General features: G+C 43.7%; 1 protein-coding gene across 3 annotated transcripts in view; it reads left to right on the plus strand.

Annotated features, from left to right (window-relative positions):
• The window catches only part of LOC115003447 (kinesin-like protein KIF13B), a 36,353-nt gene extending 23,240 nt beyond the window's left edge, over positions 1 to 13,113 (plus strand). For 2 of the 3 annotated variants that reach the window (XM_029425232.1, XM_029425231.1), the window contains exons 26-42: positions 279 to 411; positions 663 to 809; positions 1,001 to 1,030; positions 1,150 to 1,249; positions 2,386 to 2,512; positions 2,642 to 2,697; positions 2,803 to 2,921; positions 3,020 to 3,196; positions 3,343 to 3,435; positions 4,325 to 4,477; positions 4,801 to 4,878; positions 5,167 to 5,223; positions 5,716 to 5,809; positions 6,106 to 6,215; positions 9,471 to 9,536; positions 10,254 to 11,553; positions 12,113 to 13,113. In XM_029425232.1, coding sequence (XP_029281092.1) covers positions 279 to 411; positions 663 to 809; positions 1,001 to 1,030; positions 1,150 to 1,249; positions 2,386 to 2,512; positions 2,642 to 2,697; positions 2,803 to 2,921; positions 3,020 to 3,196; positions 3,343 to 3,435; positions 4,325 to 4,477; positions 4,801 to 4,878; positions 5,167 to 5,223; positions 5,716 to 5,809; positions 6,106 to 6,215; positions 9,471 to 9,536; positions 10,254 to 11,553; positions 12,113 to 12,363 — 3,091 coding nt within the window. In that variant the 3' untranslated portion in view covers positions 12,364 to 13,113. The remainder of the gene's footprint in view (positions 1 to 278; positions 412 to 662; positions 810 to 1,000; positions 1,031 to 1,149; positions 1,250 to 2,385; positions 2,513 to 2,641; positions 2,698 to 2,802; positions 2,922 to 3,019; positions 3,197 to 3,342; positions 3,436 to 4,324; positions 4,478 to 4,800; positions 4,879 to 5,166; positions 5,224 to 5,715; positions 5,810 to 6,105; positions 6,216 to 9,470; positions 9,537 to 10,253; positions 11,554 to 12,112) is intronic. The other variant, XM_029425233.1, reaches the window with a different exon arrangement.
• Positions 13,114 to 13,462: the final 349 nt, after the last annotated feature.

Below are 13,462 nucleotides of genomic sequence, written 5' to 3' on the forward strand. Positions count from 1 at the left end.
ATGGCCTGTAAAACATTTTTGGGAGGATTTTCCATAATAGTTCCAAAATAACCTCGGCCGTACGAGCTATAACGTAATAATTCTTAATAGTTTAAACCAGTGACTGATGAACTTGTATCCTTAATATGTTTCACTATAAGGTCAGTTGTGTTGCTTTAGATGGTGCTCCTCATATTATCTCTAAGCATTAACATGATTTTAGTGTCATTTTACAAAACTGTCATAATGTTAAAAGGTATGTATTAATACATGTGAACTGGGATCTGCCGTCCCTGCAGGTGGAGTGAGGTGACCCGACACCTTGAGGTGTGGGTGCAGCTGATGGAGCTGAACGAGGCAGGAGAGTTCACAGCTGTAGAGGTTCTCCCGGCTAAAGACGTGCGCACAGCAGGAGTCTTCCAGCTCAGACAGGTATCACCGACATCAAATATCATTTTATACATAAATAGGATCACTGGCTGAAGGTTATCTTCTATTATGTGAACAGATGATCGGAATCAGTTTCCCAGCTCCAGTTTCTGTCTGCATAAGAAGACGCTGGTCCCTTTAACTGATGAACCTACTTGTTGCTGTTTGTCTGGCTTCATGGCTACGCGGGTACAATAGTCATACCCTCTGGATTGCATTCATTACTAACCTGTCGTATAAATCTGTACCTCCAGGGCCAGTCGCGTCGAGTCCAGGTGGAGGTGCGTCCAGTACCAGAGTCGGGCACCATGCCACTCATCGCCGCCTCCATCCTCTCTGTATCCATCGGAGACGTCAAGATCCGACAGATGCGTCTCTCCAAAGGAAGCGAATCACATTGGGTGAGGAGGAAACAGCATTAGTTTGAAATATGTTGACGAGGGATTTTATGGAAATGTAATTACTTTGATCTTTGGTTTTCATGCTTAACTTGTGTGTGTGTGAGAATTATACATTTTGAATTCCTCTTCCTGAAATAGCTCATTCTTATCTGTTGTTTGACTCTGTTGCTGCTTCTCAATGTACATCTCAGGGTGGGGATGAAGACATGGACAGCTACCAAGTAGGTAGATCAATTATAACGATGAAAATGCATGGTAGTTTGCTAGTGGAATCCAAAAGGCTGTTTCTGCACAACTAATGTGTGTGTGTGTGTGTGTGTGTGTGTGTGTTTGTGTGTAGGAGGTAGACCTGGAGAGGATGAGGGAACAGTGGCTGGTGACTCTCACTCAGAGACAGGAGTATCTGGACCAGCAGCTACAGAAGATAGTTTGTAAACCAGGTACAGCTGTGAAACACACACAGCCTAAAACAAAACAACATTTTCTGAACACAACTCTACAGAAGCAAGAAGATCTGATCTGAACTGGTGATAATCTGGTGTAAACTAACTTGTGTTCTCTCCTGTATTTATGATTTAGGAAAAAGTTCCTTTTTATGCTTCTGTGAAAATAGGTGGAATTTTCTTTTTTCCAGATGACAAAAATAATTACAAATAATGTTTGTGTTGTAATACTATTCCTGACCACAAGAGGCTGAAGTGCACCACTACCCTATGAAGAAAACATGAAGGCTTAGCCCTTAGTCTTATTTAGAGCGTGGGGCACTGGTGCACTTCAGCCTCTAGTGGCCGATATGAGTATCACAACAACAAACACTTTCCTTCACCTTTTCTCTCCTGTCCTTACTTCATAAACACAGGAGAGTAAACTATTTAGCTCAGACTAAGAAAATGGATCATCAGGATTTTAGGCGACAATATTTCCAGTCCTTTCTTGTCAGTATGCACTTTTTATGGTAACGTGTCATTTCCTCCCATTGTTCAGTGTAATTCAGCTTTTAAAAATCAACTGGTACTTCTCACATTCAGTTTGTTAAAATGTATTTCCCAGTGTATCATTTTACAGCACAAGTGCTGCTTTTCATCATTAATTTGTCATAAACAAGTGGCAGTAATGTACAGTTCAAGTCCCCGTTAATATAAAGCCACAATGAAGCAAATATAGAGCCTTTCTCAGCACTTCCAAAAGAACAGTCATGTGGATGAATAGCAAGCATCTGAGTAATTACTAATTGATTACGGTTTAGCTGACAGTGATCATATGTTGAGCTGCTGATGTCGACAGAGCAGCGCTGACTCTTCTCATACAGTCGCTGTTGGTTTGTAGGTAGCTACAATACTGTAGGGAAAATCACATATGAAGAATACTAATGGTAATATGTATAACATATCTGTTTAATGATATAAGATACTATAGCATATTACATCTGATGAAAATCTTCACACGTCCAAAAACAGCAACAACAGATCATTTAGTCCGTTTTTGACTTGTGTGAAATCATTCGGACGACAGAATATGAACATTTCATCACATTTCGTGTGTGTGTGTGTGTGTGTGTGTGTGTGTGTGTGTGTAGATAAGTCAGAGGACGATGTTGAAAGGGAGTCCCAGCTGCTGGAATGTCGTCTGACGCTCACCGAAGAACGCAACGCCGTCCTGGTGCCGTCGGCCGGCAGCGGCATCCCTGGAGCGCCAGTAGAGAGGTGTGTGTGTGTGTGAGAGAAGGAGAATTGTTACAGCAATGTCCTCAAGCAATTAACCCTAAACTAAGAAGAGTGGAGATAGTGTCTCAGGTGTTCGGTCAGTGTGCTGACTGTGCTGCTTCTCCCCAGGGTTCCTGTTCCTGGAATGGAAACACACATTCCTGTCCTGTTCCTGGATCTCAGTGGTATGTCATTCCTCCCCGGGTCTTTTTCTTGGCTTGTAGTTTGACAAAAAACCCTCTGCCATTTTAATAACTGTCTCTCTCTTCTGCCTGTCTTTCCACCTGCAGCTGATGATTTCCAGTCCAGTCTCTCAGCCCCGTTGGCGGGGGGGCTGGACGCGCTGCTCGGTGGGGAGGAGGAGGACGACTTCTTTGACCTTCATATTGTTAAACACTATGATCCAGATGTAAGTTGACGAGTTTTACCTCCATTCTAAATCCCAAATGTAGCACCTATAGGTAATAGAGCCATCATTAGTTCCCCATGCTTCTGAATGTGGTCTAGGTGATGGTGGAGGCCTCCTGGGACTCGACGGTCCACGAGTGCCCCCAGCTGAGCCGCGTGGCGTCGGCTGAGCAGAGGGTGTACCTGACTGTCAGCACAGTGGTGCAGCTGAGCCACCCGGCACACATGCAGCTGGTGCTCAGGAAACGCATCTGTGTCAACGTCACCGGGAGACAGGTGGGTGGCCCCCCCGAGGCATGATGGGCGGGAGCAGTCTGACACGATGCCATTGTTGCTTTCTCCCTCACATAATCACTTGTCAGCTAATGCAGTGAGTAGTTAACTTAAGAACAAGGGGGGGGGGGGGGGTGTTTGTGTGGCAGGGTTTTGCTCAGAGCCTGCTGAAGAGGATGTCTCAGCGCAGCACCATCCCTGGCTCTGGAGTCACCTTTGAAATAGTTTCTAACATCCCAGGGGTAAGTATCGGACAGCAAAGTTATTTGATAGAAAGATTTGAATGTAGTAATTCACTCACATTTCTAATTGTAACCAGAATTTTGATGCACTTGTTTTGCCTTGAACCACCTCCTTTCAAGAGAAGGTGTACTTATTGAGCATCCATGTTTTATTAGTGTTTCTTTATGTTCATGACGTGCAAATGGATGTTGCAACAAAGGTGCGATTACTGGTGACACTGAACCACAATGTTTTCTGAATGTAGACCTTTATCTTTACGTTCTGTGGTTTTGCTTTCTCACGAACCGACCAGAGATTCATTCTGTGTCTTGTAATAAATCCTCTGTGCTGTTCGTCAACATTTTGTTAGGAAAGTAAATATTTCTGCTGTGATAGACAGGATCATGTAAATAAATGAAACCCTGGTAGGGTGAGTCAGGGTCTGGCATTATATATAGTATAGTTCGGATTGTGTGCAGTGTGGTTGTAAGAGGTATTTATCATAGTCAGTGTGTTACATACAGTAGATGATGCTCAGGAGTACCAGCAGGAAGCAAAGCAATGTACCGCTGTGGAGGGGGAGGGTAGCAGCTTATTTCAGTGCATGTGTAGATTATATGTAGAAATATTTTCTCTGGTTTACCCAACAACACAAACGAACTAACCGAGGCAGCAGTAGACCAGCAAGTTCCTGTGTTCTGAGAGGTAATATTACTGTTTTTGTCAAAGGAGTCTGGTACACAAGCACTGAAATACATTTAGCTGTTGCCCCCCCACCACAGCAGTACAATATTTAGCTTCCATGCTGGTACTCCTGTCTGCTTCTCAAAGATGGGGCGTTCCAACCGCCATGTATTGACTATGGATAAGTAAGTCCAACACTCCAAACTGTCCCACTTCCTCCCACAGGACATTCATGGTCCAGAGGACAGGGAGATGTTGGCCAGACTGGCTGCCAGCACTGAGGACGACCAGTCAGCGGACAGTGAGGCGGCCATAGAGAAATACCTGCGCAGCGTCCTGGCTGTGGAGAACATCCTCACTCTGGACAGACTCAGACAGGTAATACAGTCCATGAACCCCTGAGATGTGCATCTGCGGACATCTGAACATCAAAGCCGTAGTAAATCATTTGGTATTCAGCATCATCTACGGTCTCTCGTTTCAGAATGTTCCTGTGATTGATGTTTCTCCAAAGCATGAGCACATTAAATCCTCATTGTCTTTTTCACTCTTTGTGTAATTTTTGGAAAATGTCATCCAGAGCCAGAAAATAAACAAATAGATCAAATGAATCCCCATAATACAAAGCATCCGCAAATAGAGCTAAATGATGGTGTTTCTAACAAACACATTTGTTTGTGTATATGTGTATGTGTGTGTAGGAGGTGGCTGTGAAGGAACAGCTGGCAGTCAGAGGGAAAGCTCCAAGACGCTGCCTGAGCTCTCCAAACATCAATCGAGTAAGAGAGAGTTGTGTTTTCTATAATTCACTCTTCTCTAAGATCTCGCCGCATCACAGAGCGCTTATGTGTAGTTCTGTTGTCATACATCTTCTAACATCACCTACATGAACTTAACTCTGCATTTTCTTACCACACTGAACTGAATTGGTGTTCTTACTTCTGCTAACCACAAGATAGTCAAAGATTTTAGGCTTTCTTCGTGTTCCGGGGTTCAGGTTTAGTCTCTTCATGTCTCACTGGTGTTAACCTGTCTCACTACCACCCTGGCTCTAACCCTTTAATCAGCTGTCAGCCAGCAGTCTGGATCTCTACTCCTCTACTCATAGGCTCAATGACTTCAAGGTGAGACACATAAATCTCGTCTACTAATCTTCTCATTTCCATCCATTCATGTCTCAGTCTTCCAGTTCTGTTCTTCATATGAATTTTCTGTTTATGTCGTTTTCTATTTCTCATTTGCAAGATTGTCTCCTTAATGAATACTAAAGACTGAATGGAGTCATCCTACTTAAATGATGCATTAACTATGTTCAGAATAGTGTTGGATAAATGGTTAAAATAGCAGCTGTAGAGGACATGCATCCGTGTTGATGCAGTGCTCTCTGGTCACAAATAGAGGCTGCTAAAGGTCACAGATTACTGGGATGCTCCTTTTAAGCCACATGTGTATCATCCTCTGTGTGTGTGTGTGTGTGTGTGTGTGTGTGTGTGTGTGTGTGTGTGTGTGTGTGTGTGTGTGTGTGTGTGTGTGTGTGTGTGTGTGTGTGTGTGTGTGTGTGTGTGTGTGTGTGTGTGTGTGTGTGTGTGTGTGTGTGTGTGTGTGTGTGTGTGTAGGGCTGGGAGAGCCACCAGGACCTTTCTTTTGTGCCTCCTTCATCTAGACGCACACTGCCCAGCTCCATATCCCAGACCCTGAAGCCAGAGACAGGTAAGACTGATAAACCCTTTATCTCCTAATGGATTCCTTCTGTGGCTTTGAATTATCTTTCCCTTTTAGCTGCCTTTGATGTCATCAGCTCTGTTTTTGCTTCAGCCCCGTGGACAACTATATCTGTCCTTTTGCTGTGAATCTCAATTTTGCACTTGTTTTCTTCTTTGCCAACACGTCTCTCATTTTCCCTCCTGCCTCAACAACGTAATCATTTCCTGCTTTCCTTCTTCCCCCGGCCCTTGTTTTCACCACCTCTTCTCCTGCGACCTTCTCTTCTTCATCAATGCATGCAGGCTTTGCTGCGTCTTATCTCCCTCCAGTGAAGGCTGTACCCAAGCTGCTGAAGTCCCTGCTTCCTGGTGGGAAGGAAGATGGCCGAGACCAGACGGCTGTCCATCAGCAGGTACGCTCCCTCAGTCAGCTCAGAGCGCTCGGGATTAAAGCCTGTGTGTTCTGGGATAAGTTTAAATGCACCACTGCAGGATAAATCTAAATATCCCCTCTACTCATCAGCAGCTAGTCCTATTTCTTCTGTTGCCATGGAAACGGCTTATGTAGATGGAAACACAAATAATGAACAGAAACAGTGTTTCAATGCCTCCAGTGCCCAAGATGAGCGGTTTTCAAAAATAGGCAATAAACTTAAACTATTCATAACGCTGAACACCCAGGCCGGACAACATCGTGGTAGCGACCTGTCACTCACAAGGTAGCCACGCCCCTAAAGCAGACCCTGCTAACAAGACCATCCTGCTGTGATGAGGTGGGCTTGAAACTAGCGCTTGAGACTGTAAACGTACTAGGAAAATGTTTGCTGAGCTAAGTGAGAAGTAGGGTCATCTTCTCATAGACTTCTATACAATCGGACTTCTTTTTGCAGCCAGTGGAGTCGCCCCCTGCTGGTCGTTTGAAAGAATACAAGTTTAAGGTCCTTCCTAATTGGCTTCACTTTTCAGACCCGGAGGTCGCTGCATGGAAAGGGTTATTATACCATTTGCTGCTTTATTTAGAAAAATGGAGATTCAACCTTTCTGAGTTGTAATGAGATTGTAAAAACTAGTCAATGGACTATAAGGAAACGTGTAAAAACCTATTACCATATAACAGTATTATTAACAGCTTTGATGAATACCACTCATTGTGGCTGAACACAGTTTAAATGCTCCATTAAACTGGGGTATCCCGGGCTTTGTTTTAAGAGTCAGGACACGCGCGTTACTTGAGTTCCCCGGGTTGCGACTGAAACAATCGGCACATACAGTACACAAACGTCGTTGATTGCTGTATAATGTTTGTTGAAGCTCCACAAACAGCCCCCACTGAGACAGGAGCACGCTGTGTTTGGAGGAGGGTTAATTAGGAGCAGGTGAACCTCGTCGCCCTCGTCACACTACTGCAATCTGATTCGACTGATTAGCACCTTCAGCGGCGGAGGGAAGCTAATCATGGGAACCTCGTGGCGCGGTGTTCGGTTGGAGTGGAAACCCGTCGGGCCTTGTTGGTGCATTGTTTGAGCCCATCGATCTCATTAGTGCTTCACTCCACCCTGCCTGCCACAGATGTTCAGAAAGGTCAACACGGCAACTAAAGCCCGGAGCTTTTGCAAATATTAGCAGGCTGATGAGGAGTTTGTAAATTGGATGAGTGGATGATCGTAACTCTGATCTCAACACCCGGCTGAAAAACAACCATTGCAGCAGATGGATTGATTATAGTTACTGTAATGTGACTTGGCCTTAAGGACTCCACACTAGCTTTGGAAAGATTTGACTTCCACATGCTCCAAAAGACTTAAAAGGGACGGTTCACCCCAAAGTCCATATGTTTCCACCTTTTACCTTGAGTGTTCTTCATCAATCTACATTAGATTGTTTAGCTGTGAGTTATGATTGGAGATATCGCCGTAGAGATGTCGGCCTTCTCTCCACTATAATGGAACTAGATGCACTCTGCTTGTGGGGCTCAAAGGACTCAACAGCAAAGTCTCTGAACAGAAATCATGACCCGGTTACTGGAGATAATCCACAGACCTTGTTGTGAGCAGTTTTATTTTGGAACTATTTTCTTTCTACCGAACTACACCCTCCAAGAAGTGAGCATGAGCCTCTTGCTCCCTGAGTAGATTGACGCACGGTGATACAGATGTAGTGGTGTTGACGCTTTAAACTCCACAAGTCGAGAATCTAGTTCTGCTCTATTGATAAGATGGAGGACATCGCTACGGCAACACTCAAACATGTGAACTCACACCAAAATAATGTAGATTAATAAACCGCACTACAGGTGAGAGGGAAATTATGTCTTTTTTATATAATAAATATAACCAATAAACTTAAAGTAAATGTAAGGTAAACTTAAGGTAAATGTGTCAGATGACAACCGTACGACACTGTTGGCTGAATGTTCAGACAGTGTTCACACAATGTATCCTTCCACTGCACTACGCCACATCCATCTGAACCGGAGCTGTGCACACTACAGAGAACGTGTCAGGGTGAACTGTCCCTTTAACACAGATCTGACTGATGGACAAACGGTGTTTTCATCTGGCTACGTTTCTTGATAATGAAAACACAGCGTGCATCTGTCCATCTTAAAACGACTCCAGGCGAGGCGGCCATTGTTGTGCACCTGATGTGTTGTGTTGACTTGCAGGTTTACTGTCCCGAGCCAGAGAGAGATAGGATACATGTGTTTGACCTGCTGTCTGATGGCGGACATATTGTCCATGTAGGTTGTCGTTCGCCGCAAAAGAGCGGGAGACCCGAATCAAACCGCTTAAATTTTGATCCTCGGAGTTTTGAAGAATGAAGTGTTGATTCCCTCCGAGTCTGATGTTAGGCATGAGCGTCAAACAATCATCCTGATTAACATCCTGTGACGCACAGTCGAACAATTGTCTTGATTTATGAAACATCCTGAAATATCTCAAGATTTAAAACCCTCTTCAAAAAAAGTGGAGAAAATGTTAAGCAGCAAGTCCCACATAACGTCAGCTGATCAAATTACAGAGTAACGAAATGCTGAATAGGGATAAATGATTATGGCTGCAATTCTAATGATGGTGCTATTATCCTGATTGTTTATCATGATTATCTGATGAACAAATATTTTACTGCACTTTCTACATCTCATATTAACTTCCTGACTGCTGATCGCCACAATAAATTCAATATGTTCTCATATATTGATGCACTTCACTGATTCTATGTAATAATACCACGTCTGTGCATTCTTAATATATTGTCCCAGATGGCCAACTGGCCTAGTTGGTTATCCTCGTTTAGTATTCTGTGAGGCTGCCATAGAAAGCAGTACGGCACGATGTTCAGCCTCCAGTATCTGTCATCGTTCTACCAACGTAGATTATCTTTTTCCCCACGGGCTCCGTTTCTGTCTTACCGTCATGCTGAAGCCTGAGCTTTATAATTCCCCTCGCAGCAGCTAATCACCACTTCATGCACACTGTATAATGAACAGGTTTGGCGTATATTAATATCTAATCTCCAGGTGCAAGCGGACTGAAATGACACCGACTTGCTCATGATTACGTCTTGAAATCTGCTTGACGAGCTTTCTGCGCTAATTTACGGATTCAAGATTGTTTTATTGAAAATGTCATTCACTGAGCATCTTTTAAATTCCCTACCTGTCGCAGAGTTTGCCTCGCATCATGGTGCAGTCAGCCACTGTTGAAGAGGACATGAGCAAACATCAGCAGGCAGTAAGTACTCCAACCCCAGATGGTGTTATAGCTGCATGTATACGTACCGGGGAGGCAGGGTGTGGCCGTAGAAATTTCTTTGTTTTTATTTTACATACTCGTATTTGCTTTCTATGATCCTATAAAAATGAAAATGAAAAAAGCTGTACATAATAATAATAATGCAGTATACTGGAAGATACTTTGAAAGTTAAAAGTCAAACATGTCATAGAGTGACCATAAGAGTACGTGAAAATGAAAATTGTTCGTTGCATTTTTAATTTCTCCTCAAATAACACAATCGTGTGGAAGTAGAGATTCACTGTAATGGCTCTCATCAACGATGTTTTCAGCAGCAGCAAGCTGCTTCTCAGTGAAAACGTTTGGATACATTGACAGTGCGCTACATGGCCAGCACTGAACAGGAGTTGGTTGAGACCTAAACAAATGCTTTGCAAAGTGGACACGACTCCAAATAAATGCTAATATTTCTTATTATCTGCCGGCTGTAAGCAACTGTTTGTGTCCCCTATCAACTTTAAATGGTGAAGTCAATGTTGTCTTTTTGTTTTTGAAACCCCCATAAAATCAGTGGTTTTGGTCTAACAGAACAATCTGACTAAAAACAAAAAAAGGATCAATGTGTCCATTTCAAAGTACGGTTTTAAGACTCAAACATTCATCCTTTTGCTGCCTTTTCAGTCACTAATACCTTCTTTTCATGTTTTCCCTCTTAGGTTCCCATTGAGGAAATCATTCCTCCGGACCTCCAACCAGAGAGCCCCAGATCCGTGCCCCTCCCGCCGCAAATTATCCGGGAGACAGAAGACTCCACCCCCAGCCCGGAGAGCGACGCATCGAGCCAATACATGTCATCTAACGTATCAAAAGCAACGCTGTCAGATGTCTACACACTGAGCTGGGACCTGCCTACGTCCGACATGTTCGAGGCGGGGCCCGATGAAGAGGATGATAAAGTGACGCACATCACTTACCCTGAGTCTTTTCTTGTGGACCAATCGGAGCCTTTGCTGGTGTTGGACGATAAGGCAGCTGAAGAGAGGACTGACTCGCCACCGTCCAAACCAAACGATACTCCGTCAGATTCAAACCTGATTCAACAAGAACCAAACCAGGAGCAAGACGAACCCGATTCAGTCGCAGAATCAGACTTACTACAAAACTCAACAAGTGGCCATATTGGATCAGAACCATTAGACAGTTCTGAGCCACTTATAGATTCATTGCTAGTACAAGAGAATGAAACCACACTGACAGAATGTTCACAACCAGACCACTCACAACCAGAACCCCCTCTGACGGAAGATCTCCAGTTCGCTGCCACAGACGACACAGAAGCTGAACTGTCAATCCAATACGAAACACAACCGTCTGCACAAGAAGGTCAAAGTCAGTCTGAAACAATCATCCAAGAGCAAACGCAGTGCAGCGACGGTGCTCAAGATCCAGCCCCAGACCCGGTCCCAGCTGTGTCCATAGTCTTGGTTCCAGCTCCTGCACCATCCGGAGATTTGGTTCTACTAGCTTCGTCCGAAGAACAAGCCACTTCTGAGGCCTTGAACCCAAATGACACCTCCATCCAGACTTCATCAACAACCGCAGACGAAGTCCAACAGGAGGAACCTGCCAATGCATCTCAGAAATCCTCCTCAGCTCCTTCTCTGTCCAGCGTTCAGCCTTCCCAACCTGATGCTCCAGTAGCGAACCCCTTCAAGATCCAGAAGGTGAAGTCTTCAGACCTCAAGTCCTTTCAGCGTATTGTGGGTGAAGATGAGCCTGCGCGGGTGGACCGGGCCAGCAGCCTCGGGGCAGGACTTAACCTCTCTGTGCCGATGGAAAGCTTGGAAATAATCTCCGACTCTGAGGAAGGAGACGCAGCGGCAGTTCTTCCCGACTGGTTGAAAGAAGGGGAGTTTGTAACCGTGGGGAACAATAAGAACGGCACTGTCCGTTACCTTGGACCCACAGATTTTGCAGAGGGTACCTGGGTTGGCGTGGAACTGGAAGTACCAGCCGGTGAGTAGAACAGCATCTGGTCTTGTTGCTTGTCTCTTTTTTTTTATTTATGCATTTTAATTGACCTTATTGTAGAGGTGGGCAACGTATCGACTATACGCTTGTTCTACGTGGGATGTAGTAAATTACTACATCGCCAACATAGAGTACAAATATTAGTCGTCACACTTTTTTAAAGTCGCAGGCATGAGACTCTCCTTGGTGTGTGTGTGTGTGTGTGTGTGTGTGTGTGTGTGTGTGTGTGTGTGTGTGTGTGTGTGTGTGTGTGTGTGCCTGCCTGCCTCCAGGTCTAATGTAACCCTATAGTTGTATAGTAAGTGTATAAGAACTTCAAAATAAAAGTGATGGTGATAGACTGACTTAATGAATGAATGTGTAATTGTCTGTCAATAATAAATAAATAATGAATTTAAATGAAAAAAATCTGCCTGCAAACCTTTTATAGCGCTCCCTAAAAATAGATATTATTCATAAGCTATATCGGCTGTGTTCTTCACACACATTATACTTGCATCTATCACAACTCAGAATCTCAAACGGGCGTTCTCTCTTTCTCCAGGAAAGAATGATGGTTCAGTGGGTGGCAAGCACTACTTCCACTGTAACCCTGGTTACGGCGTGCTGGTGAGACCACACAGGGTGAGCCGGGGGGCCGGCAAGCGCCGTCGCCATCAGCACAAGCGCCGTAGTGCCAACCTGTCTGGATCCAGCCCCAACCTGGCGGCCCTCACCGCTCTGGCCAAAGGCGAAGGTGGAGGAGCATCAACCGGCCGCAGCAGCGGAGAGAACCGCAAGTCGTGGAACACTTGAGGCTCTGCATCTGCCAAGTGGCTCATTGCTGGACACCCACCTGCAGCAGCTGGTTGTTTACTGTAAGTTCAGGCAACACAAGAGAACCCTCATCAGATGTTCATCACTCATATATTAAAGGACTGTATCCTACTTAATGTACTTAGTGATTGAAAACTACAGATAAATATTGTTTTAACAGAAAATGTGAATGTTTTTAGGGTTAGGTAACGACGCTTCCTCTGCAATGAATTTCTTTCAAATGGTGGATACATGACACTGTATACCTATTGGTATTATTTTATTCTTGTGCCTTGAAATATTACGACTACTACTCAGCCAATGTGCCTTTAGTGGTAAACCACCAAATTCAGTGCTGTTAGGATGGAAACTGCCTAACTTGAATGTGTATTTCTTCTTCTTTTTTTAAACAAACTTGCACTCCCTTTTCTGACATTCTACTGAAATTTTGAAACTATTTATCAGCTTTGTCTTCAAGCAAGTGTGTCAAGATTGATGGAGTGACTTCAGATGATGTGCCAGTTTTTTGGGGATTTCTTTTTTCACTAGCAAGTTTTGAATACTGTGTGTGTGTGTGGGGCTACTTGAGGGATTTCGTTGCTTGGAACTCATAGTATTCATTTTTGTCTGGTAAATAAGATATTTTATACTATGCCTGAATGCCTATTTATTTAAAGATGAAGACATGATATTGATGAAAAGCAAAATCAGCTTTTTATTTTGTTGAATAAATGTAATTCTGCGCTTCAACCTGTGTGTGTGAACCTGTGTCACTAACAAGAAAGTAAACCCAGAGTCTCATTGATATAGCTTTATTCTCTTGTACATTATATATATATATATATATATGTATATATATATATCATACTAAAATAAACACAAGTTAAAAAAATGAACGAAGAAACTGTACAAAAAAAATGTATATATACTACATCTTAATTACAGAACAGTCTACTGTCCAAAAAAGGCACTAAATTCTGAAATGGGCAATACAGTAATTTTGAACATAACTAGATTTGAGATTGATACAACAGCATTCAGTCCTCTTTCTCAGAGCTATATTGGGATGAAGTGGATGGTGTTTTCACTGGGGACACAG

The sequence above is a fragment of the Cottoperca gobio genome, chromosome 24, assembly GCF_900634415.1.
Source record: "Cottoperca gobio chromosome 24, fCotGob3.1, whole genome shotgun sequence".
NCBI lineage: Eukaryota > Metazoa > Chordata > Actinopteri > Perciformes > Bovichtidae > Cottoperca > Cottoperca gobio.